Source organism: Rousettus aegyptiacus, unplaced genomic scaffold (assembly GCF_014176215.1).
Source record: "Rousettus aegyptiacus isolate mRouAeg1 unplaced genomic scaffold, mRouAeg1.p scaffold_m13_p_8, whole genome shotgun sequence".
Classification (NCBI taxonomy): Eukaryota; Metazoa; Chordata; class Mammalia; order Chiroptera; family Pteropodidae; genus Rousettus; species Rousettus aegyptiacus.
In genome coordinates this window covers 29,199,310-29,225,882 of record NW_023416311.1, presented here as the reverse complement: position 1 = coordinate 29,225,882, position 26,573 = coordinate 29,199,310, and the positions used below count along the sequence as shown (strand labels likewise).

The following is a 26,573-nucleotide window of genomic DNA, read 5'->3' as shown; positions in this document are numbered from 1 at the left end:
GGGCCCTATGCTCAGAAATTGTGGGGCAGAACTCTGGATGCCTATGGGGATCTGCCCCAGAGCATTTCCCTCTTAGGGACCTGGACATTAAATAGAAAATGAAAAACCAGCATGACAGGCTGAGCAACTGTGGAAGAAAAAAATTTTTGTTCTTGTTTTTTGAATAAAAAGTTCCTGCATTTTTATTTTGCACCAGGCCTTATAAATTATATAGCTATCTCTGGTCTCAGGAGAAGTTACAGAGCCAGATCCCCACTCAGTGGTGGATTTTGAAGGGCCCTCCTAATTTCCTTAGGCAATTTCCTTCCTTAGGTAATGAAACAGCTGTTTTCCCCATGGAGACAGCATTCTCAGTTGCATCCTCTCTGGCCCCTTCTGCTCAACTTCTCCCTAGGTCTCAAGTGAGGGATGGTTGGGTGGGATGAAGGTGAGGAAGCATAAAGGTGGTTATAAACGACAGATGCCTAGGTGGTTTATTGAAGTCCAAATCCCAGCCCCTCCTACCATAGGCCATGCGTGGGCCATAAAGCTATGGTCCCAGGCATCTCTCTCACCAAGAGAGGTGGCCAGGTCCCAGGATCTAGGAAACCTTCCAGGGTGGCCTCTAGCAGCTGCTGCTCTCTGATTAGCTGACAGTACCACAGTCCATTATGGAAGGCACTGTTCACCTGCTTCTACATGGTAGGGTAGGGGTATGTGGATGTTTACACTGGGCCCTAGGGAGAGCAGGTAAGGGCTAATTAAAAACCTGTCAGCAATAAGAGGTGGCACATAACACCCAGTAATCGCACAAGTGGGGAGAGCAGGAGCTGTCAGGCAAGAGCAGGGGCATAGGACCCCCGCCCCCACCCACGGGCCTCAGAAGTTGTTATCGATGTTCCAGACATCCCCACTCAATGCGTTGGCGGCCCCTTGCAGTGTCCAGGTGAGCAGGGCCAGCTGGCGCCGGAAGCGGCTCTCCTGGAAGCCAAGGCTGGGTGCCACCCCAGAGGAGGCAACCTCCAGAGCCCCAGAGCCACTGGAGCGCAGCAGCCGCACGTGGTCAAGCAGGGCACCCAGTGTGTGGTCTCCACGGCCCAGGAAGATGTGGCGGAATGGGGAGTCAGCCGGTGACACGTACTGGGATAGGAAGTAGAACTCCACCTGTGCAAAGAGGGAGATCAGGTCGAGGTTGGAGCTCTGCTTCAGAGAGAAGGCCTGACAATTCCAAACTGAAGTTGGAATCTACTACGGGCTTAATAAACATGGCGAGCAGCTTCTTTCAGGCCCATCTCCCTTTGGCTACCCAATCAGGAAATGCCACTCTGTGACGACACCAGTAGTTAGGTAGGACGTGCCTTCCCACTTGTTTTGGGTCGGATCCCTTTCTTTCCATCCCTTGAACCTCCAAGCTTGCATCTAGGTCTTCCAAGCCTTCCCTCCTCATCATTCATTTCCCTCTCCAAAGCCTCAAAGAACAGTATATTGTCCTGCTGTTCCTTACTTTCCCATACCCCAGTCATTCTGCCCCACTTCCACCAATATTCACAGCTCAGAGTCAAAGGTCAAGGGGACAGCCTAGTCCTAATGAAGTGCCTGACTCTCCATCCTCACTCTCTGACACAGATACTATTTGTCTTTCCTGCGATGGCCTTGCACCTAGCCCAGTTCTCCTCCCACCTTTCTGCCAGCCTTTCTGGTTCCTTCTGCTCTCACCTATGCGCAGGCCCAAGGTTCAACTTCTACCTTCTGCTCTTCTTTTTATTTACAATCCACTAATTTTCAACCCTGGCTGAATATTAGAATCACTAGAGAAAGGTTTTTAAATTACCATTGCTTGGACACCACCCAAGCAAAACCAGAACCTCTAGGGGTTCTCTCATATACTCATATCTTTTTAAAGCCTCTGTTATTCATTCAAAGAATTCATCCATGCCCCTGACTTTAACTAGGACCTCATGGGGATAGTTGCCAAGTCTATTCAACAAATCATCCACTGGAATCCTGCCCTCCAGCCTTCTGGGCTTCCCCACTGGGGTAGGAGGCACCTGGGTACAGCCTCACACATACACACACATGTGGGCACCAACCTCTTCCAAAACCTGACCCTCATACCCACATTCCCTCATGAACACCACTGTCTTCCCCAGGTGCCATGCTCTTAACCTTGGAGGTAAGTACAAGTAGGGTGAGCACAGACTTTGTGGTCATACTGCCTTGGTTTCTAATTTCAGTTCCACTGCTTATTGTGATCTTGGATGCATTACCTTGCCCATCTGAGCCTCAGTTTCTGTATATGATACTAGCAATCTCACAGGGCTTGGGGGAGCTCTGTGAGAAAGTGAAGTAAATCCCCAGCACATGGTAGCCCTCAAGAAATGGCAGCTGCCATGATTATCCTCTCCCTCTTTTCTCAACACCCAGTCTGTCCATTTTCCTCCCAAATGTCTTATACCAGTATGGTCCCCTCACTCACAGGTGGCATATGCACCATCTACCACCTTCACCCAAGCTCAGTTATTATTAATTTCATTCTCTTTTCACGCCATTTACGTTCTGGCCAAATCCTAAAAATCCACTTTGCTAATATCACGACCCGGCTCAAATTTCCTAATTTCCTTGATACCCAGACCCTAAAAATTCATTTCTTATCCTGGCATTCAAGGCTCTCCATAGTTGGTCCCTAACTCATTATTTGGTACTCCTCTCCCCTCAGCTTTTCCATAGGGCCTCTGTCCAGCTCCACTGGTGCACACTCTGCTCACAAGGAGAGTCAGGCCTATTTCACTGCCTCATCCTTATTCTGGGACTCTCCACCCTAAAATGTCCTCTTTCTTTGCACCAACTCGAGTTCTATCTGTTGTTCAAAACCCATGTCCCAGTCTGAGGCAGGGGTCAGCAAATTTTCTGCAAAAAGCCAGATAGTACATGTTTTAGGCTTCTTAGGCCATACTGTTTCTGTTGCAACTACTCAACTTTGCTGCTATAGTACAAAAGCAGCCTAGACAATATGAAAACCAATGAGTATGGCTGCGCTGCGATAAAACTTTATTTACAAAGACATAAGGCAGGCCAAATATGGCCCACTGGCTGTAGCGTACTAACCCCTGGTCTACACAAAGTTCCCTGGGTCTGGCCCAGCCCTATGTTGCAGGTTCTGAAGTCCTGAGTCTTTTCCTCTCCAGCCTGAGTCTGAATCATTATCTTACAGACAGAAGCCCTTATCCCTTGGGGTGGGGAATTTCAGATCTGTGAATGAGAATGAACCATGCTTGGTATCTCAGGTATCTCATTGGAGGGGACAAAGGGAAGGGGGGGAGGAGAGATCTGGAATTGGGGGGAGGAAGAAGAGGATAAGGAGGAGAAAACAATGAGAGAGACCAGGAGAAAGAAAGAGCAAAAGAGCTAGAGGGACGGGTTTGTGAACAGAAGGAAGGAATGAGTGATGTGAAGGGAAATGGGCAGGGATCCAAGCAGGAAAAAAGGAAGGAGAAAGAACACAAACTTGCAAGAGGCAGACATGTTTTCCCAAAACTGTGGGTGCATACACTACAGGTTCCCTAGTCACCCCACACTCACTGAGGGTGGTTCTGCTTTTAATTTGCTCTATAGACTTTTTCCCATGACCACAGTCCCTACCCATCCATTTCTTGAGACCGAAGGGTTACAGGGTCGAGTTCTTGGGGTGAGGAACGGGAAGGAAATGGAAGGGAACTGGATATGCGGTACAGGTTGCAAAGTATTAAGCAGGGGGACTGGTGAGAAAATAAGATCTAGTATAACTTTCATGAGACAGCTCTTCCAAGCAGCCTGTCTGGGTTTCACCCATCTCGTTAGCAGAAGAGAGCTCTCCATGCTCTGAATTTCTTAAGCTTTTTGCACCTCACAGGCCATAACTTGGTGCCTGTTGTCCTGTGGCCCATCGTGTACATGCTTTTGCTCTCTAGAGGGGTGGGTAGGCAGTGTGTGTGTATGTGGGGGGTGGGGTGGTGAGGTCCCAGCTCTGCCCCATGTCGACTGGCCAAAGGACTGGCCCTCCTCGTTCATTATATCACTTTGTGGGGCCTGCCTCAGTGGTTGCTCCAGCTCGGCCAATCTGTGAGCACTGTGCATACAGGACTCGGAACGCTCGCAGAACAAGTACCAACGCAAGGCGGTAAGAGAAGTCGGAACAAACGCAGAGGAACTAGGCATACAGAGGGGAGGGGCGGAGCCTCACCCGCATGATGCGCACATTGTACATGCGCGTCAGTCTCTCATCACTCTCTTCAGAGCTGTAGATCTCCTTCCGCAGCTTCTCCGCCGCCCGGATGTAGTCCCCCCGAGCCGAGTACACCCACTGGAGGGTCAGCCCGCGGGCCTGAGGGCGGAGGTGTGGGCTGGGGCCGGCGTCAGGGGCCAGGACCCAGCCTAGAATGGAGGTCAAGGGGCTGGAGGATGGGGCTCAACCCCGGGCCTGGCAGGAATTGGGAGGTATAGGGGAACAGATGGGGGCATACTGAAGGGAGAGAGATCTGTGTGATTGGGGGTAGGCAAAACCCAGAGTTTGGGAGGGGCTTACATGACTGGGGCAGGAGTAAAGGGGCAGGTTGCCAGAGGGAACCTAGACCCCAAGGAGGGTAGGGGGAATTGGGATCAGACCCCCTGGCCTAGACAGCATTTTAAGGGGATCTAGAACCCCCACCCCGGAAGCCGTGAGCGGGGTTGGTATCTTGGACCTTGAGGTCCCCGGAGAACTCATTGAGGCTGCCGATGTGCCTGAGGACCACGTCTCCATAGCGGCCGAAGTCAAGGGGCAGGAGGTGATCGTGGCTAAGCCGGATGAGGAGCTGTCCTGCGAGCTGGGCCACAGCCAGGGCTACCGCTGGCAAGCGACCCCGCAGCACCTTGTGCAAGTTCTCATATGTGTCGTCTTTCGTGTGCAGGAATGGATACACCTGGCCATCCTGCCGGAACAAGGGGTGCTGGTGCAGGGTCATGGTGCAGACAGGCTGAGGGGCTGCCGCTCTGGGGCGGGACCAGGGAGCCTCACCTCCACGAAGGAGAACTCAACAGCAGGGACCCCCGCAAAGGCTGTGAAGGAATATGCACTGCTGTCCATGGGAAGCGGCCGGATCCTGGGGGTGGGGGAAGCAGGTTACAGTGCTCTGTGGGTTCAGGCTTCCCCTGCATCATCCCAAGCTTTCCCCCCTCCCTGATTGTCCTAACGTACACTTCCGCATCCCAGCTGTGATTGTTGAATGCCACTTGCTCGAAAAGGGTCTGCCCACTGCGGTTAGGCGAGTCCACCTGGGGGCAGGGTGGGAGGCATGGTCAAGCTCTGGGCACACACATCCCGAGCTTCCCTCCATACCCTGCTCCTGGCTGGACTCTTGCCTGCTTCAGTATGTTCTCAATGAGGCTAATTAGAAGAGGACTGGTCTTGGCATGGAACTTGTCATCCCCTGTAGAAAGGGACACTAGGCTCAGGGCTCCATTCCAAGGGCAGGGGTGTACCTGAGGGGGCCCCAGGTGGTAGCATTGCCCCTGCTCACCCAGCACAGCATTGTCCAGGCTCACATAGACTACAGCTTTGAGGTGCAGCAGGCTGAGGTAGCCCTGTGGATGAGGGGTATGGAATATGAACCTTCACACGCTTCTCCCTACTGCCTGGCTGCATGCCCAGACCCCACATTACCTCTAGCCATTCCATGGAGCCCACACTCCCAAAGTCGCCTCCGTCCCAGCTGATGAAGAGAAGACTTCTACGGGGCTGGAAGCCTGGGTACAGAAAAGGGAGGGAGGGGTTCAGCTGAAGGCCAAACAAAGACAGCCCCCTCTTTGTCTTCCTCTGTCCTGGTCCCCTGGTGTCTCTCCTTCCCTCTTATCAAGCCCCAACCCAGTTCATCACACCTGGGTCTACCCTGACTCAACTCTAACAGAGATGGAAGTGGCTCACAGATGGACTCTCCTGCTTAATCTACACTCCAACCATGGACTGTTACCACTTTCATGTTTATATGAGGAAATGGAGATACAGTCACTTGCCTAGGCCCATGCAGCTAGGAGGTGAGTGGCCAGGTTTGGAGCCCAGGTCTGAGTGGCCACCCTCACTGCTCCTACCTGCCTCTCTGCCCCATCCTGACTCAGGCCACAGCCTTGGCTGCCCGGCCTAGGCCCTGACCTTACCATTGCTCACCATGGAGGAAAAGGTCCGCACCAGCTCCAGCAGTATGGCAGTCCCCACAGCGGACTTGGCTGCTCCAGGGCCCCACGCATCCCTCTGAGCCCCAATGACAACATAGTGATCTGGGAGAAGGGATGTTTGGGGTCCACTTCTTATACTGGCAGTACCCAGAGGCTTCTCCCTCCACCCTGGGCCTCACCACTATTTCTCCAGGACCCCAAGCAGTCTCCATCTCTCAGCCCCTCACATCTCTGCAACTCCTGCTGTCCCTAAAGAGAGTGCCTCTCTCCTACCTTTGCCCATACCAGTATGGCCTGCTCCTTCCATAGAGTGCTTGAGGTCATTTTGGACTCCATTACCTCCCAGGTTGACCATGTCCTGCTTTTCACCAGGTCCTGACAGGTTTTCCCCTTTTAAATCTCTCTCTGCCCCTTCCCCACCCATACTCCTACCACCCGTATCTTCATCTGAGCCTCATCACAGGCTTCCCTGTGCCTCTTAGTCCTTATAGGTACCATACTCTTCTTCCCAAGCTACTCCCATGACCCCACTCTTCTGCCCAAGAACCCACTTTGATTCCTCACTGCTATCCACATCTAGTTATGCTCGAAAGGCTCGTCTACCTGATCTGACCTCCTTTTCATGTTATAACATCACCCTACTTATGCTTGCTAACCTCCAGTTCTAGACAATTTGCTACTGCACAAAATGGCTTATTCTGTCTTTGGGCAGGTTGGACCTTGAGATCTCACTGCCCCACCCCCCATAGTCTCAGTTTAGCCCCAATATGCCAGCCTTTCTCCCTGCTAACCCCTGCTGTCCCTCCACTTGAGCCAAAGATGCCTCCCTCCTCTGGGCACTACTCTGGCCCACTCTTCTAGGCCTCCTGCTCCAGCCTCATATCCCACAGGCTAGGCAAGCAAACACACCTGGCTCTGAGCGGCCTTCAATGCAGCCAAAGATGTTGCTGATGGGAGTGGAGGCTTTGTGGTTGTTGACCCCTAGATGCAGGCCTGGCCCAGGGCCCAGGCGATAAGGGGAGGCTGGGAGCCACCCTTGCCATTCCCGGGGGGTCACAGGACCTTCAAGCTTCCTGGAGAGAGGTGGGACAGAAAGGGTTGGAAGTAGCAGAGGGGTCAGGCTACAGAAGAGCTCAAAGTCCTCTCTTCACTCTCTCCCTCCCATCCTTTGCATATTGCTTTTTGCCTTGGACAGTTGTGCTGGTTGTGTCCTGCTTAAGGATGACCAGTAGAGGTGAGTGTGATATCTACCAGAAGCTCCACTCATCAAACCGTGGGCTCTGGCAAGAGACTATGCCCTCCCAGAAAAGCCACCTTTTCTAGTTCACCCAAAGGCACTGTATGGGCAAGCTGCACTCTGCCTCTCCTTGCCTCTTCCTCTCCTGGTCCCCATATGCCCGCTCACCTCAGCAGGAGGGAGGCAGTGTCAGCACTGATAGGCTGGGCTGGGATTCTTGGGAGGCCCGAGGACTGAACTGGAGGGAACTGGGTTTGATTGAAGGAAGGGAAGCCAGGTGTGTAGGGGTCCCCAGTTCCCAGGTGCACCTGCGAGAGGGGTACCCACTGAAACTGTGAACTGGACTCCCAGAAAGAGCATGCCAGCCTCATGCGGGGCAAGGAGATGCATGCGGAGCAGGGACCCCAGGAAGGCACTACTAGCTCCCCCCAGACTCACATGTCCATACACAGCCCGGTGGCTGGACAGGCCTGGCTTGTGTGGGTCCTGAGAGAAGTCTGCTGGGTCAGGATATATTAGCACTCCAAGGGCCCCAAAGTCCTGGGCACTGGCCACCTGGGGAAAGGAGGAGCTAAAGAACTCTTTCTCCCAGAGAAAACTGATTTACAAAAGCAAGAGAAACAAGTAAAAGTGAAATGACATGGCCTTTAATCTGCAATTGTGGATCCAAAGAGAGATGTGGGCAGCACCTGGCCTTCATCTTCCTGCTCTCCTTCAGTGCCTGGGCAGTCTTTCCCGCCAACATTTTCTCGTGACGCATTTGGTTCTTTCTTTTCTCCCTCTGACAGCCTCCTAGACGCTTCCCATTTGCCGCTATCCAATCCTGGGGTTCCCCAGCCCGCACACTGCCCGCTGTGCTTTATCCTTCCCCATCCAGGGACCCTCACCTTCTGGGCAAAGCTGATCACCCCCAAGCGCACCAGCAGGAGGCGCCCGGCCGTCTCCACGCCCCGGGCCCGCAGGTGCTGCAAGTCCTCCCGCCGCCCGTAGTGGGCGTACACCAGCTTTCCCTGAGCATGGAGAAGATTGTCAGGTGCGCTCACAGCGTCCCTCCTCCGTCAGGGAAAGGAGGCGCTGCAAGAGACGCTCACCGTGGCGTTGCCAGTGGCGCTGTAGGGACAGTAGACATCGGGGTCCTCCAGCGGCAGCTGCTCGCCGGGCTTTCCGGCCGCATCGACCCAGTGCAGGGTATTGGGGTGAGCCCTGAGGAGTGGGGTTGGTGAGCGTCCCCCACCCAGCGCGCCCCCTCGTCCCCCACGTACTCACCGGTCTGGGAACTGTAGGCCCACATAATGCGTGTCGGTCCACACGTGGTCCAGCTTCTGGCGCAAGAGTGCAGCACGGACGTCTTGAGTCAGGGCGGCCATCCCGGCAGAGCCGGCCACCCTTTCTCGAAGGCTGGTTTGCCTGGACGGGGAGAGGTGGGATTGAGGAGCAGAAGGGGAGAGGGGCCACGACTTCTGGGCGCCCAGAGGAGAGGGAGGGGTGGGGGGAGGATGCCAGAGACCTGGGTCGCCCTGGCCTCCAGGTGTGACGGGCTTCTAAGCCTGTCCCTGACCCTGCCATCACCACCCAACTCTTCACCACCAGGGCTGTGACTTAAGCGTCTCCAGGGCCTCCTTCTGCTTAAAACCTTAGTTTCCAATAGCTAGGGGTCCTGTCCACCATCCCTTAGGTTCTTTCTAGCTCGGGCCAAACTCACCAATCTACCTACTGCCACCTTCACACATATGCACACTGACCTGTGCTTTGCCCCAGGCACGAAATAAAACAAACAATCTTTTCTTTGAAAGGGCTAACTGGGCAGAGGCAGGACCCTCTATCTCCCCCATCCTCCACCTGGGCCTCATGGAGACACCTTACAACAAGGTTCCAGTGGAATTGTTGGAGACCACCCTGTTTTCTTCCATAGCCACTACCTAACTAGTGGGCCTGTGTCCCTCCCCCCATGGCCTCCCTGTTAACCTGCTCCACCTGTGCCCCCTCCATGGCAAACAAACTCCTCCCTCCTCAGCATCATCAGTGAATACCCCTCCTATCCTTTGCCTTGGTGAAACTCTGCTCTCCCTAGAGAAGCTAGGTCTCCTGTGGAATTCCAGAAGGCGGCTCAGGTTCACATACCACCTGGACTTGGAGTGGAGGCATGTTCCTGGCTACACTCTTCACACTTCTGACCATTTTTCCTGTAGTAAACTCTTTCCTCTGAAGCCTGTGCCATCCTGCTCTCATATCTTTTGTCCTTCCCCACTGCTGCTATCTTCTAGCCATTCAGGCACTTGTCCACTTTCATTGACAACTGTGGCATCTGGCTTATCATTTTTCTTTCCACACCATGGTCCGCCAAGCTTCTGCACTGCTTCAAAATCCATATGCATGTGCACTTTAGTCCCAGCCCCCATCATCTCTGCTCTCATGAGGACTACTGCAATACATGGTCCTACTGGCTTTCTTAGTATCATTTCTGCCCCTGCCCCAACCAGTCCCCATCCAGGAGCTCAACTGTCTGTTTGAAACTGCATCTATCACTGCATTCATTAAATACGGGTCATACACTGGATCCTGCACAATAGTAAGGAACAAAAACTAGATATATACACTGCAGTATAGCTAGACCTTGAAAATACACTGTTAGGTTAAAAAAAAAGGTATCAAAATTAAAAGCACACACTAAAGATGGCTATATCTGAATAGTAAGTCCTGAAGTGATTTTTTTATTTGTATTTTTTCACATTGCTTAAATTTTAAAATAATAAATGTATAGCATTTCATACAAACATGTTATTTAAAAATCTACACATGCGCTAAAACATGACATAAATGACAAAGCCACAGGTATATTTGAAGGCACACTAGAAACATTTGAGATCTTGCTTCCTGGCGATTGTCATTAGTTTTGGCTCAAATAAACTGTTATAAAAAATTTTTTTTAAAGGCACACATCAAACACATTAGATGAGATGCTTATAGGGAAGGGGAGTGGGGAGGAGTGGTCAAGGATAGGGAAGGAAAACTAGATAGGAAAGCCCTTTCACTTTCATTGACCGTGGTCTCAGGAGTATGATCAATTCCATTCTTTTGCACCCAATGTTAAAAAAAAAAAAATCCCTCCCCCCTCACATCTGATCATGATACTGTATTATTTGAAATGTTTCAGTTCTCACTCTTTCCTCTTAGAATAAAATCCAAAGCAGTTCATATAGCCAGTAAGGCCGCTTTTGCCCGAGCCATATCTACCTCAACAGCCACATGAACTTTCTTTCACTTCCTCCAACAGACCACCATCTTCCTGCTTCAGACCCTTTGCACATGCTGTTCTCTGATGTGAAATGCTTTCACCTTCTCTTTGCCTGGTAACCAACTCACCCCTCAGGTCTCAACTTGTCACTTCCTCAGGAAAACTTCCCAATCTAAATCAGGTTCCCTGGATTACAGTCATTCCTCACATCCTTTACTTTTCTTTCAAAGCCATGATCCTGGTAATATTCAGTCATGAATGTGAATATTACTCTAGTATTGATTTCCTCCAATAGACTACAAGTTCTATGAAGGCAAGGTCCAGACAGTTTTGTTCTCTCCCATATCACTACCAGATACTTAACCGAGCACCTGCCACATAGTAAGTGCTCAAAAATATTTGTTGCATAAATGAATGACCTCATCAATGTCACTTTCAGTCCGGCCACCCACTTTCCTGTCCTCACCCTGGATCTTGTCATTACCCAGAACTCCATCTCTGGAATAATTTATTTATTGAGGATTTACTGAACACTTACTAAGTGCTGGGCACTGTGGTAGGCTCCAAAAACTCCAAGATAAATAGGACACAGTTTATCAGATAAATCTTAAAAGCTCCAGAATCCCACTGACTAGAGCTTTTCAGGTTCCAGTTTCCTCCCTTACCCTCACAAAACCTGCTCTTCAACTGCATTGAGCGTTTCAGACTGTCCAATATCTCCAAGCCTATCATCACCTCCTGGTTTCTTTTCCTTCCTCATCTAACCTAGAGTCACTTCATTGCTCGCTACCCTCTTGCCTCCCCACCCTTTGATGGTATCCACAACGTCACATCACCTCTAGACCTGTCAAACCATATACCTGCTCAGCTTGTACCCAGACTGCCAAGTGTTGCACAAGAAAATTAAAAAAGCCCTGCATTTTGTTGATACCACAGATTTAAGGTCTTTTAGCAAGGCAGATCCAGCAGTATCAAAAGAGTAATAATATGCCTTGATCAAATTTAGAGTTGATCTCATGAAGACAAGAAAATCTATTAATACAACTTAGTACATAAAAATAAAAAAAAAAAAAGATTAAGTGATCATCACAGTACATTCTGGGAAAATATTTGAAAAAAAAAAATCCATAATTGTTCCTCCTTTCCTGATCTTAAAGGAAAAAAAAAAATCCCAGTACGCTAAACGTAGAAGCAGATTTTCTTAATTCACTTTTAAAAAGCTATCCAGTGAAGTTCACACTCAATGACAAAGTATTATAAAACATTTCTATAAAAGCCAAGAAATAGATGACAGTATCTACTGTCACCATTTCCTAAATTCACGTCCTCTCCAATGCAATAAGAAATGAGAGAGCACATCCAGGTTTACCTGCCATGAACTAGAAAGATTTTTCTTGTTTTTTTTTTGTGCCCGTTCTAACTATTAAAAAAGAAAAAAAAAAATTACAGAGAAATAAAAGGTATCATCATTAGAAAAGAAGCTATGCATCTCTCACTGTAGCTTAAATGATTTTGTACTTAGAAAACTCAAGAGAATCCAATGAAAAACTATTCTTGACCTAAAAGAGGGCTCTTTGTGGTCTGATCTCTTCTGTGGACCTAACTGGCAGCTCCCTCCTAGTAGAGAAGGGTGACCTCATCAGGACAAAAGAAACACTTGCCTGCTTGTGCTGTGTTGCAGGCCCACACAGTCTGTGTCTGGTTGGCTTCTCCACAAATGCACTTTCTTGTTTTGCTGATTTCCTAAAACACCCCCTTTCAGAGCACCCCAGAGCTTCCTGCTGCCACAGGTCAACTTCAGGCTCCTTGGTGTGGCATTCAAGACTTTCAGGGTCTGTCCCACCTTATTTCTGGACCCCAGAGTTCTCAGCTCCCAAATATTGCAAATGTGCCACCCTTAGAGCCTGAGCCCTCTTCAGGCTCATCTCAGGAACTTCCCTCTCTCCTCTCAGCTCCAATGCCTGCCATCCTTCCCAGAACCATTGAACGGGGGGCTAGGGAGGCAGGTGGAAAGACTCAGAAAGGGGACCCCACCACCAGGGTCCTGGGTGAGGAAGAAAGGAGGCAAAGTCTGAATGGATGAGGATTTTTGAGGGCCAGGAAGGGGACAACATAATCCTTACCTGATGGTGTCCTCTAGGCTCCCCTCCCCCAGGTGCCGCAGGAACATGGCCTGGAGGTCACTCCAGTATAATGTGCCCTGGTGGGAGTCTGGGCCTGTCTCATAGTTGACATCCTCGCTGACCACCAGCACATCGTCCCCACATGCCTGGCAGGACCCTCGGAAGGCCACGTAGCCAAGAAGGAAGGCTGGTGGGTGGCAAAATTGAGATTCTCCTTGTGCCCCACTCTTGACTTTAAAAATCTCCCCCAGCCCAAGCCCTTCACTGTGGGTGCCAAATGACTCTCACCCCCAGTGAAGATCAGCAGGGCCATCAAGAACAGGTAGGGAGTGGCTCTTCGTCCGGCTGCTGTCCAGAGTCCAAGGGTCTGCTGCCCTGGTCTAGAGCCATGGGGCTCTGGGCCCCTCAGCTCCATGGGACAGAAGTGAGCTGGTGGCTTGGTCTCCTCCTCTATGTCTTCCTCTTCCTCTTCCAGGCGCCCCTGCTGGGTGCCTTCCACACGCTTATATATAGTCTGAGAGGGTCGTGGGGACAACCTTTTCTGTGAGGGGTCACAGTGGGCATGAGGTCGGGGAATGAGGTGGGGAACAGAGAGGAATCTGGCAATAATAGGGTCAGTGACTTTGGGATGCCAAATGAGCACAAGACAAGGGAGAAGGTCCTGAGAGGCAGTCTGGAGGGGAGAGACTGAGGTGGGAAGGGGAGGGGCCAGACTGGGGGTTTAGGAGGGGGCTGAAGGGACCTGGAGAGGAGACCTAAGATGTCCCCACAACCCCACTTAGTCTTACCGCTCCCTGGAGTAGACCCCACAGCCGCTCCATGCTCGTACCCCCTCCTGAGTCCTGCAGGCTGTCCCCCACCCCCAGTGATAAACCGTTTGTGGGAGCCCCTTGAGGGCCCCTTATCAGCCCTGGCAGGCAGCCTGAGCTCAGATGTTCCTTGCACCCCCCCCAAGGGTGGGGGCACAGCCCTGGCCTAAGCCCAGCCTTCCAGACATGGCCCCCCAGCCCACGCTAGAGGACAAGGGGATGTACCCTCCTCTGCCAATCCCTCCACAGTCCCACTCCTGCCCCTCCCTGCAAAACAATCAATTTATTGACCTTGGGGCAGACTTTGGACTATGAGTTCCCGTCAGGAGTGGGGGAGGGGGGCTAATGGCTGAGGAGGGTGGAGATAAGGATACCCCCACCTCTCTTCTGCTTTCACTCCTGGCATCCTTAAGGACCCCTTTCTAGCTCCCCACCATGAAAACTGCTGCCCCTCCTCATATGGCTTGCAGGCCCAATGCCCAGGCCCTGTAACATATTAGTTGCCCTCCTTGTCTGGATGCCTGCCTCAGTGAGATCCTAAGCTGAAGGTGCCACAGTGGTGTGGCCTGGTTCTTTGGTCTGGCCATGTGGGTGTCTGTCTCATGAGAATCAGGCTGAAATGAGGGTCTCAGGTCCTACTGGTGCTAGGGGGAGAGGCATGGTGGGAGCACATGGTCAGGCAGGATCAGTGAGCACTCCAAGATGGGAGTCCTGGAGTCAGGGATCTGTGGATCAAGGCTCACCAGGCATTGGTGGATAGAGTCCTAGCCAAGGCGTGGGCAGAGCTGGGCAACCTTAGACAAGTCATGGCCCTCTCTGTGCACCAATGCCTGTTAGGTGACCAAAGGACTTGGACTACGCAGGTTTCTTCCTCTTTTGGGTCTGGGGGGGCGACACATCGTGGTCACAAACCGCTAAGTTGAACCCACAATTTCAGGCAGGGGGCGCAGGTCCCCAAGCCTCGCCGAAGATTGCTCTGGAATGGGAGGGCTCAGTGACCTCGTGTTGGGATCACCCCTGGGAAACCTCAACTCCTACCCAAGTAGGGAGAGAAGTTCTGAGCTGCTGGGGCACACTAATGCCCAAGTCCCCGCCTCATTCCTGTCACCGCTAAGAGCCTGGGGAGGGAAGACAGCAGAGTAGGCCCAGCTCACCTCAGCGGCAGGTCCGGAGGTGCACAGGCGCTGCCTCTCCAGAAGCCAGAGACCCCGCCCACCCACATCCCACCTCCGCCCCGCCCACTCTAGGCCGCCCCTCTGGCCCTGCCCCCACCTTCGCCCCTCCCCGGCCGCAGCATCTTCTCTCCTGCATCTCCTTCCCGCCCCAACTCCGCTCCTCACTGGGGGATTTGTTGCACGGCTCTGTTGGGTCCTCGCTGTGTGATCCTCCCTGCGTTGATCCTCCCTTGGTCGCGGCCCCTTTGAAACCTGAGGCGACCCTGGATCCTGAGGTCCCTCCCCCTCCAGCAGACCTTGCGGGCGTCCATCGTGGGATCACAAATGCATGTAGGTGTGGCCCTTTGCTCACCAACTCCCAGACCCTTGCACACACTCCCCACCCCCTCAGGTGGCAAAACTGTTTTTTTCTTAAAACATTTTTACTCCTTTCAACCCAGAAACAGCGCAATCTAAGAGGATGTGAGAGGGATGGGGAAGAGAAAGGGGCATCGAGGGGTTAGGGGACTTCGATCTGCGCTTGAAGAGTTCGGCGGGAAAGCCCTTTTCTTCCTTTCGCATCCCCTCCCCCACTGCTGTCCACGGGCCTGTGGGTGGGGAAGGGAACCCTCACGGGCACTTCCGCTCCACGCACTGCTTCCCGCCCTCTTCGTATTCCTGCTTGGAGATCCACATCTGTTGGAAAGTGCCCTGCGTGCGGGAAATGACATTGGCAGTGAGATGTGGGTTTATTTCTGGGCTATTTTATTACGTTGAAATATTCTGGGCTATTTGGGCTATTTTATTACACTGAGATATCTATATATAGCCTCTCGGACCCACCTTCCTCCTCCAGCAACGACAACCCCGCCCCCATTTTTCCGCCAATTGCTTCATATTTAGAGGGCCAGTAACCCCCTTCATATCATTCAATCATAATATTGATTCATTCATTCAACAAGTATTTATTGCGCACCTGTCTGCTCTGGGCCAGGCACTGTTTTCAAGCTGGGTGGCGGAGCTTACAGCCCCATGTCAGTCAACTCCAATACCCCCCACACACACACACACACTCCTTCACCAGCTATCTCCTCACTCCATCAGGCCTTAACAAACTTTTCAAATCTCCCTCATCCCAAGAAAAAAAATATTTCCTTTACCCTCATCATTCCTGCACCACCTGACTTGTGATGGAGTGGCACCCCGTCCCCACCCCCTGTTGAAACTTGCCTCTTGAGGATCTCCTGCCCTAGGCATCCCAGACTGTCCTTTTTCTTTGATGACTGCTCTGTCTATGCCTGAAAGTTAGTGCCTGCATCTCTGGTTCTGTCCCTGTTTCTCTCCTCGGCTCACGGAGCAAGGCTTCCTGGACCAGCTCATCTACTCAGGTGACTTCTGCGCATGAGCTAAACCCCCACCCTACCCCCAATCTCGCGTTTCTCTTGCAGATCTCTGCACTGAGTACCAGACCCAAATATTCAGGTGTCTTTTGGACACCTCTTCCTAAGTGTCCCTCAAGACCTCAAACTCAACATGTCCACGGTCAATAGACTCTCCAGGTCTGGCCCAAATTTGCTTCTGTGGTTATTGAGCACTTGAAATTTGGCTGGTCTGAATTGAGGTGCTCTATGTGTAAAATACACACCAGATATTGAAGACTAAGTCCAGAAAAAAAGAGTATAAAGTATTACAATCATATTTATATCGATGATACATTGAAATAATATTTTAGATATATTGTATTAAATAAAATATATTCTTTAAACTCAATTTCTCCTGATTCTTTGACTCTCTTTAATATGGCAAAGTATATTTTCTATCATTAATATTTAACACTAGAAAATTTAAAATTGCTTCTGTGGCTCACAGTATGTTTCCGTTGACCAGAGATCCCAGAAGCTAGCATCCTGGGCCTCATCCTGGACTTCTTCTCTTTTCTCTCTTGTACCCAGTATCCACATTTTGTCAGTCAGACCTCCGATAAGCTCTCAATTCCATCTCCTGATATCCACTCCTCTGTCAAACCCCAGTCACAGTTGAGACCACTGAGCACAAGTAAGCTTCCTAAACTCATATCCAAATGTGTCTGCCCACTGCTTTTGGCCTTGCCTGCCTCTCTCCATGGTCCAAGTACCCTTTCTCCATCTTTGCCTCAAGAGTTATTACTCAGTCTTCCTATCTTAGCTTGAATGCTCCTTACAGGCCCTTCATGACCCCCGAACTGGATGAGGTCTTCCCTTAAAGGAATACCCTCATACTTTGTGACTTCCTGTTTAATCATCTTGACCTCTAGATGGTCCCTGCTCCTGGAGGCAGGGACTGTATCAGGCTGTCTGTCCACTTCTAGCGCACAGGAGGACCACAATAACTGTGCGTAGCTGACATGTTGCCAGCCCTGAGCTAACTGTCAGCCTCTTGCCTTTATGACCCTTGGTTCTTTCTCCCTGGGGCCTCCCCCTCTATTGGATGTCCTCCTGGTCTTGTCATAGCCTTGCTATCCCTCTATGTGACTGATACCCTCTAGATACAGTTTGCATCTCTAGCTCCCTGCTCAACATCTTGCTTCTGTCCTAACAGTAGGTCCAAAACGAACTCACCACCTACTGCCCTGGAACCAACCTGCCTGCCTCCTTCTCTGTTTGCCCCTGGCTCTTACCGTATCACCACTGCTACCCACTCTACGACTCTAGGACAATAAGGCTTCCTTGCAAGTTCCCCTATCCAACTCACACACTGATCCCCAAAGACATAGTCTTCCCAAACATGCCTGTGACCATCACCTTGCCTTGCCCCAGACCTTCAGTGTTGCCTCTCGGCTAAATAAGAACAGCGGGAGCCTCACCCTGGCACATAAAGCCAGCACAATCTCATCCCAACCAACCTCTCCAAGTTCCTATCCCTATGCTCCCTGATTTGTATTCTGACAGAGCATTCACATTTCTAGGAGCACTGACTGCCGTTTCTCAAAACTAAAGGTTTGTTGAATGAATAAATGAGAAAGCAGACAAGGCGGGGGAGGGAGTTTTCAAGGGCTGTTCCTTTCCCACAGTCAGGGCTAAGCAGGCCCTTTCTCACACTCACCAGTGAGGCCAAGATGGAGCCCCCAATCCAGGGGCTGAATTTGCGCTCCATGGTGCTGTTGCTAGCAATGAGTTTCAGTCGCATGCTCTGGGGAGAAAGAAAGGCAGCAAGGAGCCACCTGGGTTCTGGGAAAGGAGAGGGCTGGGGGTGGGAAAGATTTGGAAGCCACGGGGGAAGGGTCTTTTATGGTGGCCAGAACACTAGGCATTTGGGAAGTAGGAAGAACTTGGTCCCGAAGGACTAAGCCAAGACTGGAGACCAGGGCCCTCGCTGGAGGTGGGCTCCTACCGGTGGGGTCTTCTGGGAAAGCTCTCGATTGAGCCTGTCAGTGAAGCCCTGAAGCAGTGTGTTCCCGCCAGTGACAATAACACTGCCATACAGGCCCTGAGAGCAGGGAGAATTTGTGAGCAGAGAGGGAAATGCCCTTCCCTGTCTGCCCAGTTTTCATGGGCTTCTTTGCCCAGCCATAGGCTTAGGCCTCACCGGGCGAATGTCGATGTCACACATGCCAATGCTGGTGGTCACCACATGGCCCACACCTAACATGGTGTTCCCCGACAGGCCCTGCAGAGAAAGGTGACCTGGGCTTTGGGCCTTCTGCCACCCCCCCACACACACACACACCCCACACCACCCCATCCCACCCCCCGACCCCACACCTCAGTATCCAGGGACAGGTAACCTCAACCCAGTGCCCTCTACACAGCCCAACCTTGACATTGGAGGGATCAAACAGGCCCTCAGGGATGCGGAGCCGCTCAGCACCATAGTCTGTGTTGTAGCCATTGGGCATTTCATAATGCACTGTGGGCATTTGCGCAGCCACCCTGTGTGAGAAGGAGCAAAACTCTGTCTAGGATCCTCACAAATGACCAGAGTTTCCCCTGAGCCCCAGGCCTGCCCTCTTTCCCACTCCCCAGCTGTGGGCCCCACTCACTGCTCATCGTAGGGAGAGTCTGAGACCTGCAGCACGGAGGCCTGGAAGTCCTGGATCACCTCCTGAGAACCCAGGGAGGTGGTGAGGGCTGACCTCCCTCCTCAGCCTCCCTTTACCACATCCCACCTGCAGGGCCTCTGTCCCTTCCCCTTTACTCATGGCAGGGGACTAGGAGTTGGGAGGGGTGCGGTGTTTCAGGGGAACCTCTCCAGTGCCTCACATTGCACATGTAGTTATGCCAAGACTTGGAAACCTGGGGTAGTTTCTCCTTCTTCTTCCAGTTGGGGGGGGCACCCTCCCGTACAGGCTCCTGTTGGGGCACAGCCTATGAGAATCCTTCCCCATTACACATTTGCCCAGCCAACCCTGACCACACCTGCATTCCTAACACTAGCTGGCTCTGCAGCTAATGAACACTGGATTCTTTGCTCTGTTGCCCACAAAAGCTGTTTCTCTCCTTCTCTGTTAGAGGAAAGAAAATGGAGAGAACCTGTCTTCATGTGTGCCACTCAGGCAGCTGGTCTGAAAGGCTTGGATCAGTGAAAGCTGAGGATTTAGGAAACACAGTGGAGTCCAGAACCTTAAGAAAACAGCCTTTACTGAGCCATGTTCCATGGGGAAATCCAGGGTGGCCCCTTGCACGCAATATCTCATTTAACATTCACAGCAGCCCTATGTGCTGTTATTCTACCTTACAGGAGAGCAAACCGAGGCTTGGGGACTTTCAGTCTCACACTCTAGGTCGCACAACTTGAAGCAGACCTTGGTAGAAGGTCTGCTGACGTGGTAGAAGCAGACCTTGAACCTGGGTATATTGGACCCCAGAACTCACCACGCTGATCCTACAAATCCTGCTACTAGCTGGCTGTGTGACCTGGGCCACATCCCTCGGCCTTTCCAGATATCTGATGCCTCAATTATGAATTAAAGAACTGGACCCAGGGTCCTCTGGGGGTCCTGCTGCTCGCTGCTCTGATATCTGATGGGTCTGTGTGTCAACAGTCCTAAGGTTAGTAGTACTAGGATACCCCAGAGGCCCCACCTTGGCTGCAATCATGTAAGGTGGGATGATGTCGATGGCCATTTCCTGGAAGAGTTCTCGGCACTGCATGGAGATGAAGTCCCCTGCCAGGGGTGACTTAACGATGCCTAGAAGGGGAAGGGTGTCAGGAACTTGTCCTCCAAGGTACCCCCAACCTCTGCCGAGGCCCTACCTTGCTGCAGGACATAGCCATCATGCACTGGAATGGCTGTGGTGTGGGTGGCCCCACTGTCCAGCACCAGGCCTGTGGAGCGTCCATTTGCAAAGCTGGCATAGAATAGGTAGGTCAAAGAGATAGCAGCAGCAAGTGAGAGGACTGGGACCCAGGTTTGATCTGGTCAACTCTCTGCTTTCCCGGGGTCCAGCCTGTTCCTAGCCTGCAAATGTCTCCTGGTTTGTTGCCCATCTGCTGGAGGAAGGCTTCTGAGACCCCTGTTATTTCTTCCCTGTCTGAATCACATCTTCCTTCATTCTATCATTCTGAATTCCCAGCTTCTCTTTAGTCTTGGTTCTATGTCTTATGGGCTTCCTAAAATTAAGGGCCATATTGCCCCAGTGCCTAGCACAGAGTTCAGTGCAAGGTAAATCCCTTAAAAAACAAATGTTGATTGGTTGTTTGGGAAGGAAACTCTTCAGCGTCATATATCCCTCCCAGCCCCAGTCCCTGCTATCTCCTTGGTTTAACTTTCTGTCACTCCAAGGAAATGGTAGGGGCTGCTGATTTGGCCACCACAGGGTCCAAGACAATTAGCCCACAGGGGCTTTCAGCATTAATGGGCCTGGGGGTGTCTGCCCATCGAGGACTTCATCTCTATGTATGTCTGCCCATAGCTCAACACATCACGCACCAAACCCTGGCCCTCCACCCAGGCAGAGCAGCTTAACCCAGAGGATACGCAGTAAGTACAGCTGTCTTGCATAAGAAGAAGGCAGGAATGTTGTACTGCTCGAACATCAGCTCTGTCAGCTTCTCCCGCTTGGCCCGTGTGTTCCACTGGGGAGAAAGTGCAGTAGGGAGGATTCAGGAATGGAGAGGCACAGACTCATGAACATACACACACACACACACACACACACACACGCACACACACACACAACTGTGGGACACAGGTTAAGCCCCTTGACACATAGAGACCTTTAGAATGTGAGAACTATAAAGAATTTGAAAGATCACAATCCAAACCCAGCTGAAAAAGACAAAACTCAGAGGAATAAGTGACTTGTCTAAGATCACCCAGAAAGCTCTTGGTAGAGACAGGTCTAGAGTCATAGTTTCTTGACTCTTGGTCCAGTGTTCTTTATTGTATAATATATACACTTCAGGCTCCTCCTAGCCCCCAGTACATCACTCGTCTTCCCCACTCTAATCATCTCAGAGGCTAGAAAGCTGGAGAAGAGGATTTCTGGGTAAACATAATGGACTGAATACAAACACTAATTTTATTCCCCTCCAAGATCACAGAAAAACAAGAGTAAAGGGGCAACTTAAAAAGATATAATCCAGGGATGGGGGGAAGGGAGACATTCAAAACAAAGTGTTCTTGCTCTGACAGAAAAATAAAAATTTAGAAATGAAAAGACATAAACCCACAAAAGCCACAAACATATGAAAAAATGCTCAACATTGTTTTCATTAGGAAAATGAAAATTAAAAGCACAATGAAACACCAGTTTACACCCACTAGGGTGGTAATAATAATTTATATATAAAAAAAAAACAAAACAGAAAATAACAAGTGTTAGAAAGGATGTGGAGAAAATGAAGCCATTGTATATTGCTGGTGGGAAGGTAAAAGGGTTCAGTCATTGAGGAAAACAATTGGCAGTTCTTTAAAAAGTTAAACATAGAATTACCATATGACCCAGCAATTCCACTTTTGTTAAATACCTAAAAGAATTGAAAACAGATACTCAAACAAATCTTGTATACATCTGTTCATAGGCACACTATCCACAATAGCCAAAAGTGGAAATAACGAATGTCCATCAATGGATGAATGGAAAAACAAATTGTGGTATATCCATACAATAAATATTACTCAGCCATAATAAAGAATAAAGTACTAATATGTACTACAACATGGACAAACCTCAAAATTATGCTGAGTGAAAGAATAGACTCAAAAAGTCACAAATTTTCTATGGCAATGCTACCCTGAACAAGCCCAATCTCATCTGATCTCGGAAGCTAAGCAGGGTCGGGCCTGGTTAGTACTTGGATAGAAGACCACCAAGGAAGACTAGGTGCTGTAGGCATATAAAGTAAATTAAAAAATAAGAGATTGTAAGTTGACAAGGTCCTTGCAATCGGTGAGGTCAACCAAGGGTTGCCTCACCTAAAAATATATTTAAAAAATAAAAAGTAAAAAAGTCACGAATTGTATGATCCCATTTATAGGAAAAATCCAGTATAGCTATATCCACAGATACAGAAAGCAGATTAATGGTTGCCAAGGGCTAGGGTGCAGGAGTAGTAGAGAGAAACTGCCTTATGAAAATGGATTTTCTTTTTGGGTGATGAAAATGTTTTGGAACAAGATAGAATTAATGGTTGCACATCATTGTGAATGTATTAAATGCCACTGAATTGTTAACACTAAAAAGGTTTTAAGGTTATGTTATGTGAATTTTACCTTGGAGAGGGAGGGGAGAGAGAGAAAACATTAAGGATTAAGAATAATAAGAAAGGAGAAAACAACGTATTTTTGAAAGTTAGAAATCAGATATGTGAGTGGTAACTGACTTAATAGGTTCAAGAATTCTGACTCTTAAGCCAAAAGTGAGAAAAAACAGGAACCTGTGTTAAATCACAGAATCCTCACAAGGCTCAGGAATTGACAGTTTCAGATATCTCTGGAAGTGGAGGTGAAGGGAAACCTAAAATAAGATTATTTAAAGCTATTCAAGTAACAGATCCCTAAATTCTCTCCCCAATTCCATGTCATTTGGCTATTGCCCACCCCAACCTGCACAGAGTAAAATGTTGGATTTCTGAACTGATGGGACACTTAACACAGTTGGGAGTAAGGACACCATATTTAAAGCAGGAAATTAAGTGATGCCACACATATGGAAGGCTGAGAATATAGCCCTATTTCCTCACTTGGCTCTCAGAGTGGGGATGGCCATGCCTATATTTAGGGTGGAAGTTTTTCCTGTGGGTTACATCAAAGACCCAAAGATTCTAACTATCAGAGGCTGCCTAAAAAACATTCCAGTCTGATCATTCTATAGCAAAGATCATAGTCAACAATTCCCCCACCCCACACAGCTTCCAATCAGTGTTTTAGTCCTCTCTCTTAAAGATAAGCAGACAACCAAGGATTTGCAGAAATCTAAAAAAAACCCTCTCAAATGAGATAGAGATCCCCCCAAAAAGGCAGAAAAGAAAACAACTTGAAAGAACAATTATATAAGGAGATAAAAATTTCCAAAAACAAAAACAAAACTTATCCTTATAACAGATGATATTGCACCTATAAAACAAGAATAGGATGCTCTAAAAAGTAACATTTGTGTAATGAAAAAGAGCTCCTGAAAATTAAAAATACATGAGCAGAAATGAAAAACTTAATAGAAGAATTAAAAAATAAAGCTGAGGGAATATCTTTGAAATTCAAAGAAAAGATAAAGAAGTGGAAAACAAAAGAAAAGAAAGGAAAATTAGAGAACCAGTTCAGGAGGTGTGAAATCCAAACAATAAGACTTCTCAACAGAGAAAATTGAGATAAATAAATAATTTAAGTTACTGAATTGAATAATTACTGAATTATTTTTTCACTGATTGATATACATAGGTTTCTATATTGAAGGGACGTATGTCTAGAGCAATGGATGAAAATAAACCAATATAACATTGTGAAATTAAGGAAAAAGTGAAAATTCTATAAACTTTCAGAAAGAAAAATTACATAAAAGGATCAGGGATTGGATATTCCAGCCTTCTTGATGGGAAAAATGAATGCCGGAAGACAATGGAAAAGTACCTTTAAGAATCTGAAAAAAAATGATTTTCAGTTTGGAGTGTTATACCTAGCTAAGCTGTCAACACAGTCAGATGTGCCAGGTCTCGAAAAGTTTATTTCCCATTACTTTTCTAAGGATGTGCTCCCTGAGGATGTGCTCCCTGAAAATAAGGGAGTAAATCAAGAGAAGTCATCATTAGATATAGGAAACAGAACTTCTACTACAGGAGAAAGACAAAGGGATTTCCTAGGATGATGGTGAAGGGAGATGTCAGGATGATAGCTATGCCCTCTTTGTAAAGAGCAACCAGTCCAAAGTGGGTTCTTGAAGAAGTGTCTTTAAGAAGATGAAATTGATAGAATACTTAAAGAAACTAATGTTTTAAGAAAATGTAAATAACTGATTAATAATGTAGGGTTGGTCACATTAATAACTAGATACGAAATTATGCAAAATAAAAAAAAAAAAGACAAGATTCAGTTCTAGGAAAAATGAAAGATTGTTCAGGAAAAGAAAAGTAACCATAATTTATTGCCTATATAATAACAGTGTAAATACTGAATACGAATTTTAAAGAAACCTAAAATACAACTTTACTTAATGTTGGAAGTAAGAAATGTACAGTATGGGCTAGGGGAAAAAAGAGAGTTAAATGCTCATTTTCTATAGTCAGAAATCCATAGATAATGCCTAAAACTAAAAAATCCACAAGCAGCAATTTAAGTGTGATATTTAGAGCTATAAGAGAAATGACAAAAAAAATTAACTAAAAGAGAAAAAAGCAGTTGTCTCTGGAAAAGGAGAAATGGAAGGAGTGTATAAATGGCAGTATTTTTCTCAAATTGATTCTACATGTGCATATATAATACTGACAAAAAATTTAAGTTAAAAGGTCAAAAAAGGACTTTAGGAGGAAAAAAGGGCATTGCATAAAGCTGACTAAGGGAAGGCAAGTGGATAGAGTAGGAGAAAGAGGGATGGAGACTAAACCAGGGAGGAAGAGAAGCGATTGAAGATGTGGTTGGAAGGAAAGTCTGAAAATTGAGGTGAAGTAATTGATGGCAGTGGCTTGAGAAGAGAATTGAATGGTGGGCCCCAGGGCTAAACCAGGGGTTGGACGACACACTTACCGGGGCCTCCGACATGAGCACTGGGTGTAGATTTGGCTCAGACTTGACATGTTTGCTGTAGGTGTGATCCAGGATGGCACGGAAGCACTCCCAGTCCTCGACTGGAGCCAGGAGACCAGCAGGAAGAGATGAGGGTGGGCAGACAGGGTTCCAGAAACAGGAAGGAAAGGAGGGGGAAAGACCAAGTCCAGGGGAGGAAAAACAAGACCAGATCCAGCAGAAATCCCCCTTTTTCAGGTATCTGGTGGGACCCCTGGGGTGGGAACCAGGCAGCTGTGGGAAGCAGTGAGGGGATCCCTGGGACTTGGGCAGCTGCAAGGAAGACACCATGGGTGTGGGGTACTGTGTCCTAGTTTGTGGGATGGACTCCAGGTCTGTGTCAAAAGGCAGTGGGTGGGGCCCCTTACTCATGCCATTCTTGAGGGGTGACATGACCTCTGCTCCATCCCGAGGCACATGGAGGGCGTTGGTGTCGATGTGGAAGATTTTCCCTTTCTTCTCTTTCTCCCCCTCCAACTCCAGCCCGCCCCCCTCCTCCGCGGCCAGCAGCCCCACAGTAGTAGGGAAGTCAGCCTGGAAAGGTGAATGGGCAGGGAGAGGAATCAACCTCTTGACCCTGTTCAGGCTCATGTCAGGGCCATGAGCCCACCCCTCAGTTTACTCCCACATATCCCCTCTGCAAAGCTTCTCTCTGGGCTGTGAGAGCCCGGGGCCACTGGGAAGCCTGGAGGGAAGGCAGGAGCCCTTAGGATTTGGGGAAGGGACATGAAAGCTCACCTTGGGGCAGTCCTCCCCAGCGTACCCAGCGCGGACTGAGAAGGAGCCAATGTCAAAGACCAGCGCACCCACCTCATCTGTGCGGGCAGACAGGCCCGTGAGAAGGTCTCTCCCAAACTCTCTGCCCTGGATAGCTCCGAGGAGAGATCAGGGCAGAGCCACAGTCTCGCCTCCTTAACACTGGCCGGGGCAGGTGGGAGCTAGGCCTGGAGTCCAGAATCCTGGGAGTGGGGAGTCAAGACTCGAGAGTCCCTTCTTGCCCAGTGGCCTTGTTCAGGCCACTCTCCTTGTTGGGAAGGAAGGAGCCAGGGGCTGGGCGGTGGTGGGTTGAATGGTGGAGAGGTTGGGGCTGGTGCGAACGAGCATCCAGAGGACCGAAGGTAGGAGTGTCGCAGGACCCAAACCCGGGGCTGGACCTGCTCAAGCGCCAAGGTGACAGGCCCTGGGATAGCCGGAGCATGGGTCGCGCGGGTTCAGGGCTGTAGGTGAGGCCGCGCCAGGCTGGGGAGCCCGAAGCTTGAGGCTCGCTCACCTCCGCCGTAGACGCCCCCGCTCATAGTGACCTCTTAAGCTTTGCTCTCGGTCCGTGGGCGGCGGCGGGATCAGCACCGAGGCAACCGGACAGCTCCCGGGATCCCGGTAGGGGCGGGGCGCGGAACAGCCAATCCAGAGGCCGGATCCCCCGCCCCCAACAGCACAGAGGATTGGTTGCGAGCAGAGACAATAACCTGGCTGGGGTTTGCTGCTTTAAAGGGGCCGACACGTCGACCTAAGGCGGCTTAGCGAGAGGACAGCAAGGACGTTGAGACCAGACCTAAGGAATGGGCAGGCATAGAGCAGGAATACGAAAAGATGGTGACCGTGCCCATCTGGAAACCAGGACTCTGCAGGGTGACCGATGGGGTCCCTGCTTCCTC

The 26,573-nt window shown here is 49.7% G+C and overlaps 2 protein-coding genes and 1 pseudogene across 5 annotated transcripts; 1 reads left to right on the top strand and 2 right to left on the bottom strand.

The window, feature by feature from the left end:
• Nucleotides 1-455: 455 nt before the first annotated feature.
• TFR2 (transferrin receptor 2) lies at nucleotides 456-14,774 on the bottom strand. Of its 2 annotated transcripts, none has more exons than XM_016124830.2 (19): nucleotides 14,724-14,774; nucleotides 13,549-13,609; nucleotides 13,049-13,301; nucleotides 12,761-12,947; nucleotides 8,669-8,809; nucleotides 8,494-8,605; nucleotides 8,290-8,412; nucleotides 7,841-7,957; nucleotides 7,571-7,710; nucleotides 7,075-7,238; nucleotides 6,148-6,267; nucleotides 5,657-5,739; nucleotides 5,514-5,577; nucleotides 5,356-5,423; nucleotides 5,192-5,268; nucleotides 5,012-5,096; nucleotides 4,698-4,925; nucleotides 4,199-4,339; nucleotides 456-1,143 (listed from the first exon to the last, which is right to left on the bottom strand). In XM_016124830.2, the coding sequence occupies exons 2-19, from the start codon at nucleotides 13,579-13,581 to the stop codon at nucleotides 859-861; spliced, it is 2,421 nt and encodes an 806-aa protein (XP_015980316.1). In that variant the 5' UTR covers nucleotides 13,582-13,609; nucleotides 14,724-14,774; the 3' UTR covers nucleotides 456-858. The 2 variants fall into 2 exon arrangements, with proteins under 2 accessions (XP_015980316.1, XP_015980317.1); XM_016124831.2 differs by having other exon boundaries at nucleotides 13,049-13,274.
• A 373-nt stretch (nucleotides 14,775-15,147) lies between these two features.
• ACTL6B (actin like 6B) lies at nucleotides 15,148-26,322 on the bottom strand. Of its 3 annotated transcripts, XM_016124842.2 has the most exons (14): nucleotides 26,189-26,322; nucleotides 25,657-25,733; nucleotides 25,287-25,452; nucleotides 24,880-24,980; nucleotides 20,680-20,777; nucleotides 19,956-20,050; nucleotides 19,784-19,890; nucleotides 18,962-19,051; nucleotides 18,742-18,803; nucleotides 18,517-18,631; nucleotides 18,288-18,368; nucleotides 18,093-18,188; nucleotides 17,805-17,891; nucleotides 15,148-15,434 (listed from the first exon to the last, which is right to left on the bottom strand). In XM_016124842.2, the coding sequence occupies exons 1-14, from the start codon at nucleotides 26,211-26,213 to the stop codon at nucleotides 15,354-15,356; spliced, it is 1,281 nt and encodes a 426-aa protein (XP_015980328.1). In that variant the 5' UTR covers nucleotides 26,214-26,322; the 3' UTR covers nucleotides 15,148-15,353. The 3 variants fall into 3 exon arrangements, with proteins under 3 accessions (XP_015980328.1, XP_015980327.1, XP_015980330.1); XM_016124841.2 differs by having other exon boundaries at nucleotides 24,880-25,452; nucleotides 26,189-26,297; XM_016124844.2 differs by lacking the exons at nucleotides 25,287-25,452; nucleotides 25,657-25,733 and having other exon boundaries at nucleotides 26,189-26,297.
• LOC118607540 lies at nucleotides 21,921-22,039 on the top strand (annotated as a pseudogene).
• Nucleotides 26,323-26,573: the final 251 nt, after the last annotated feature.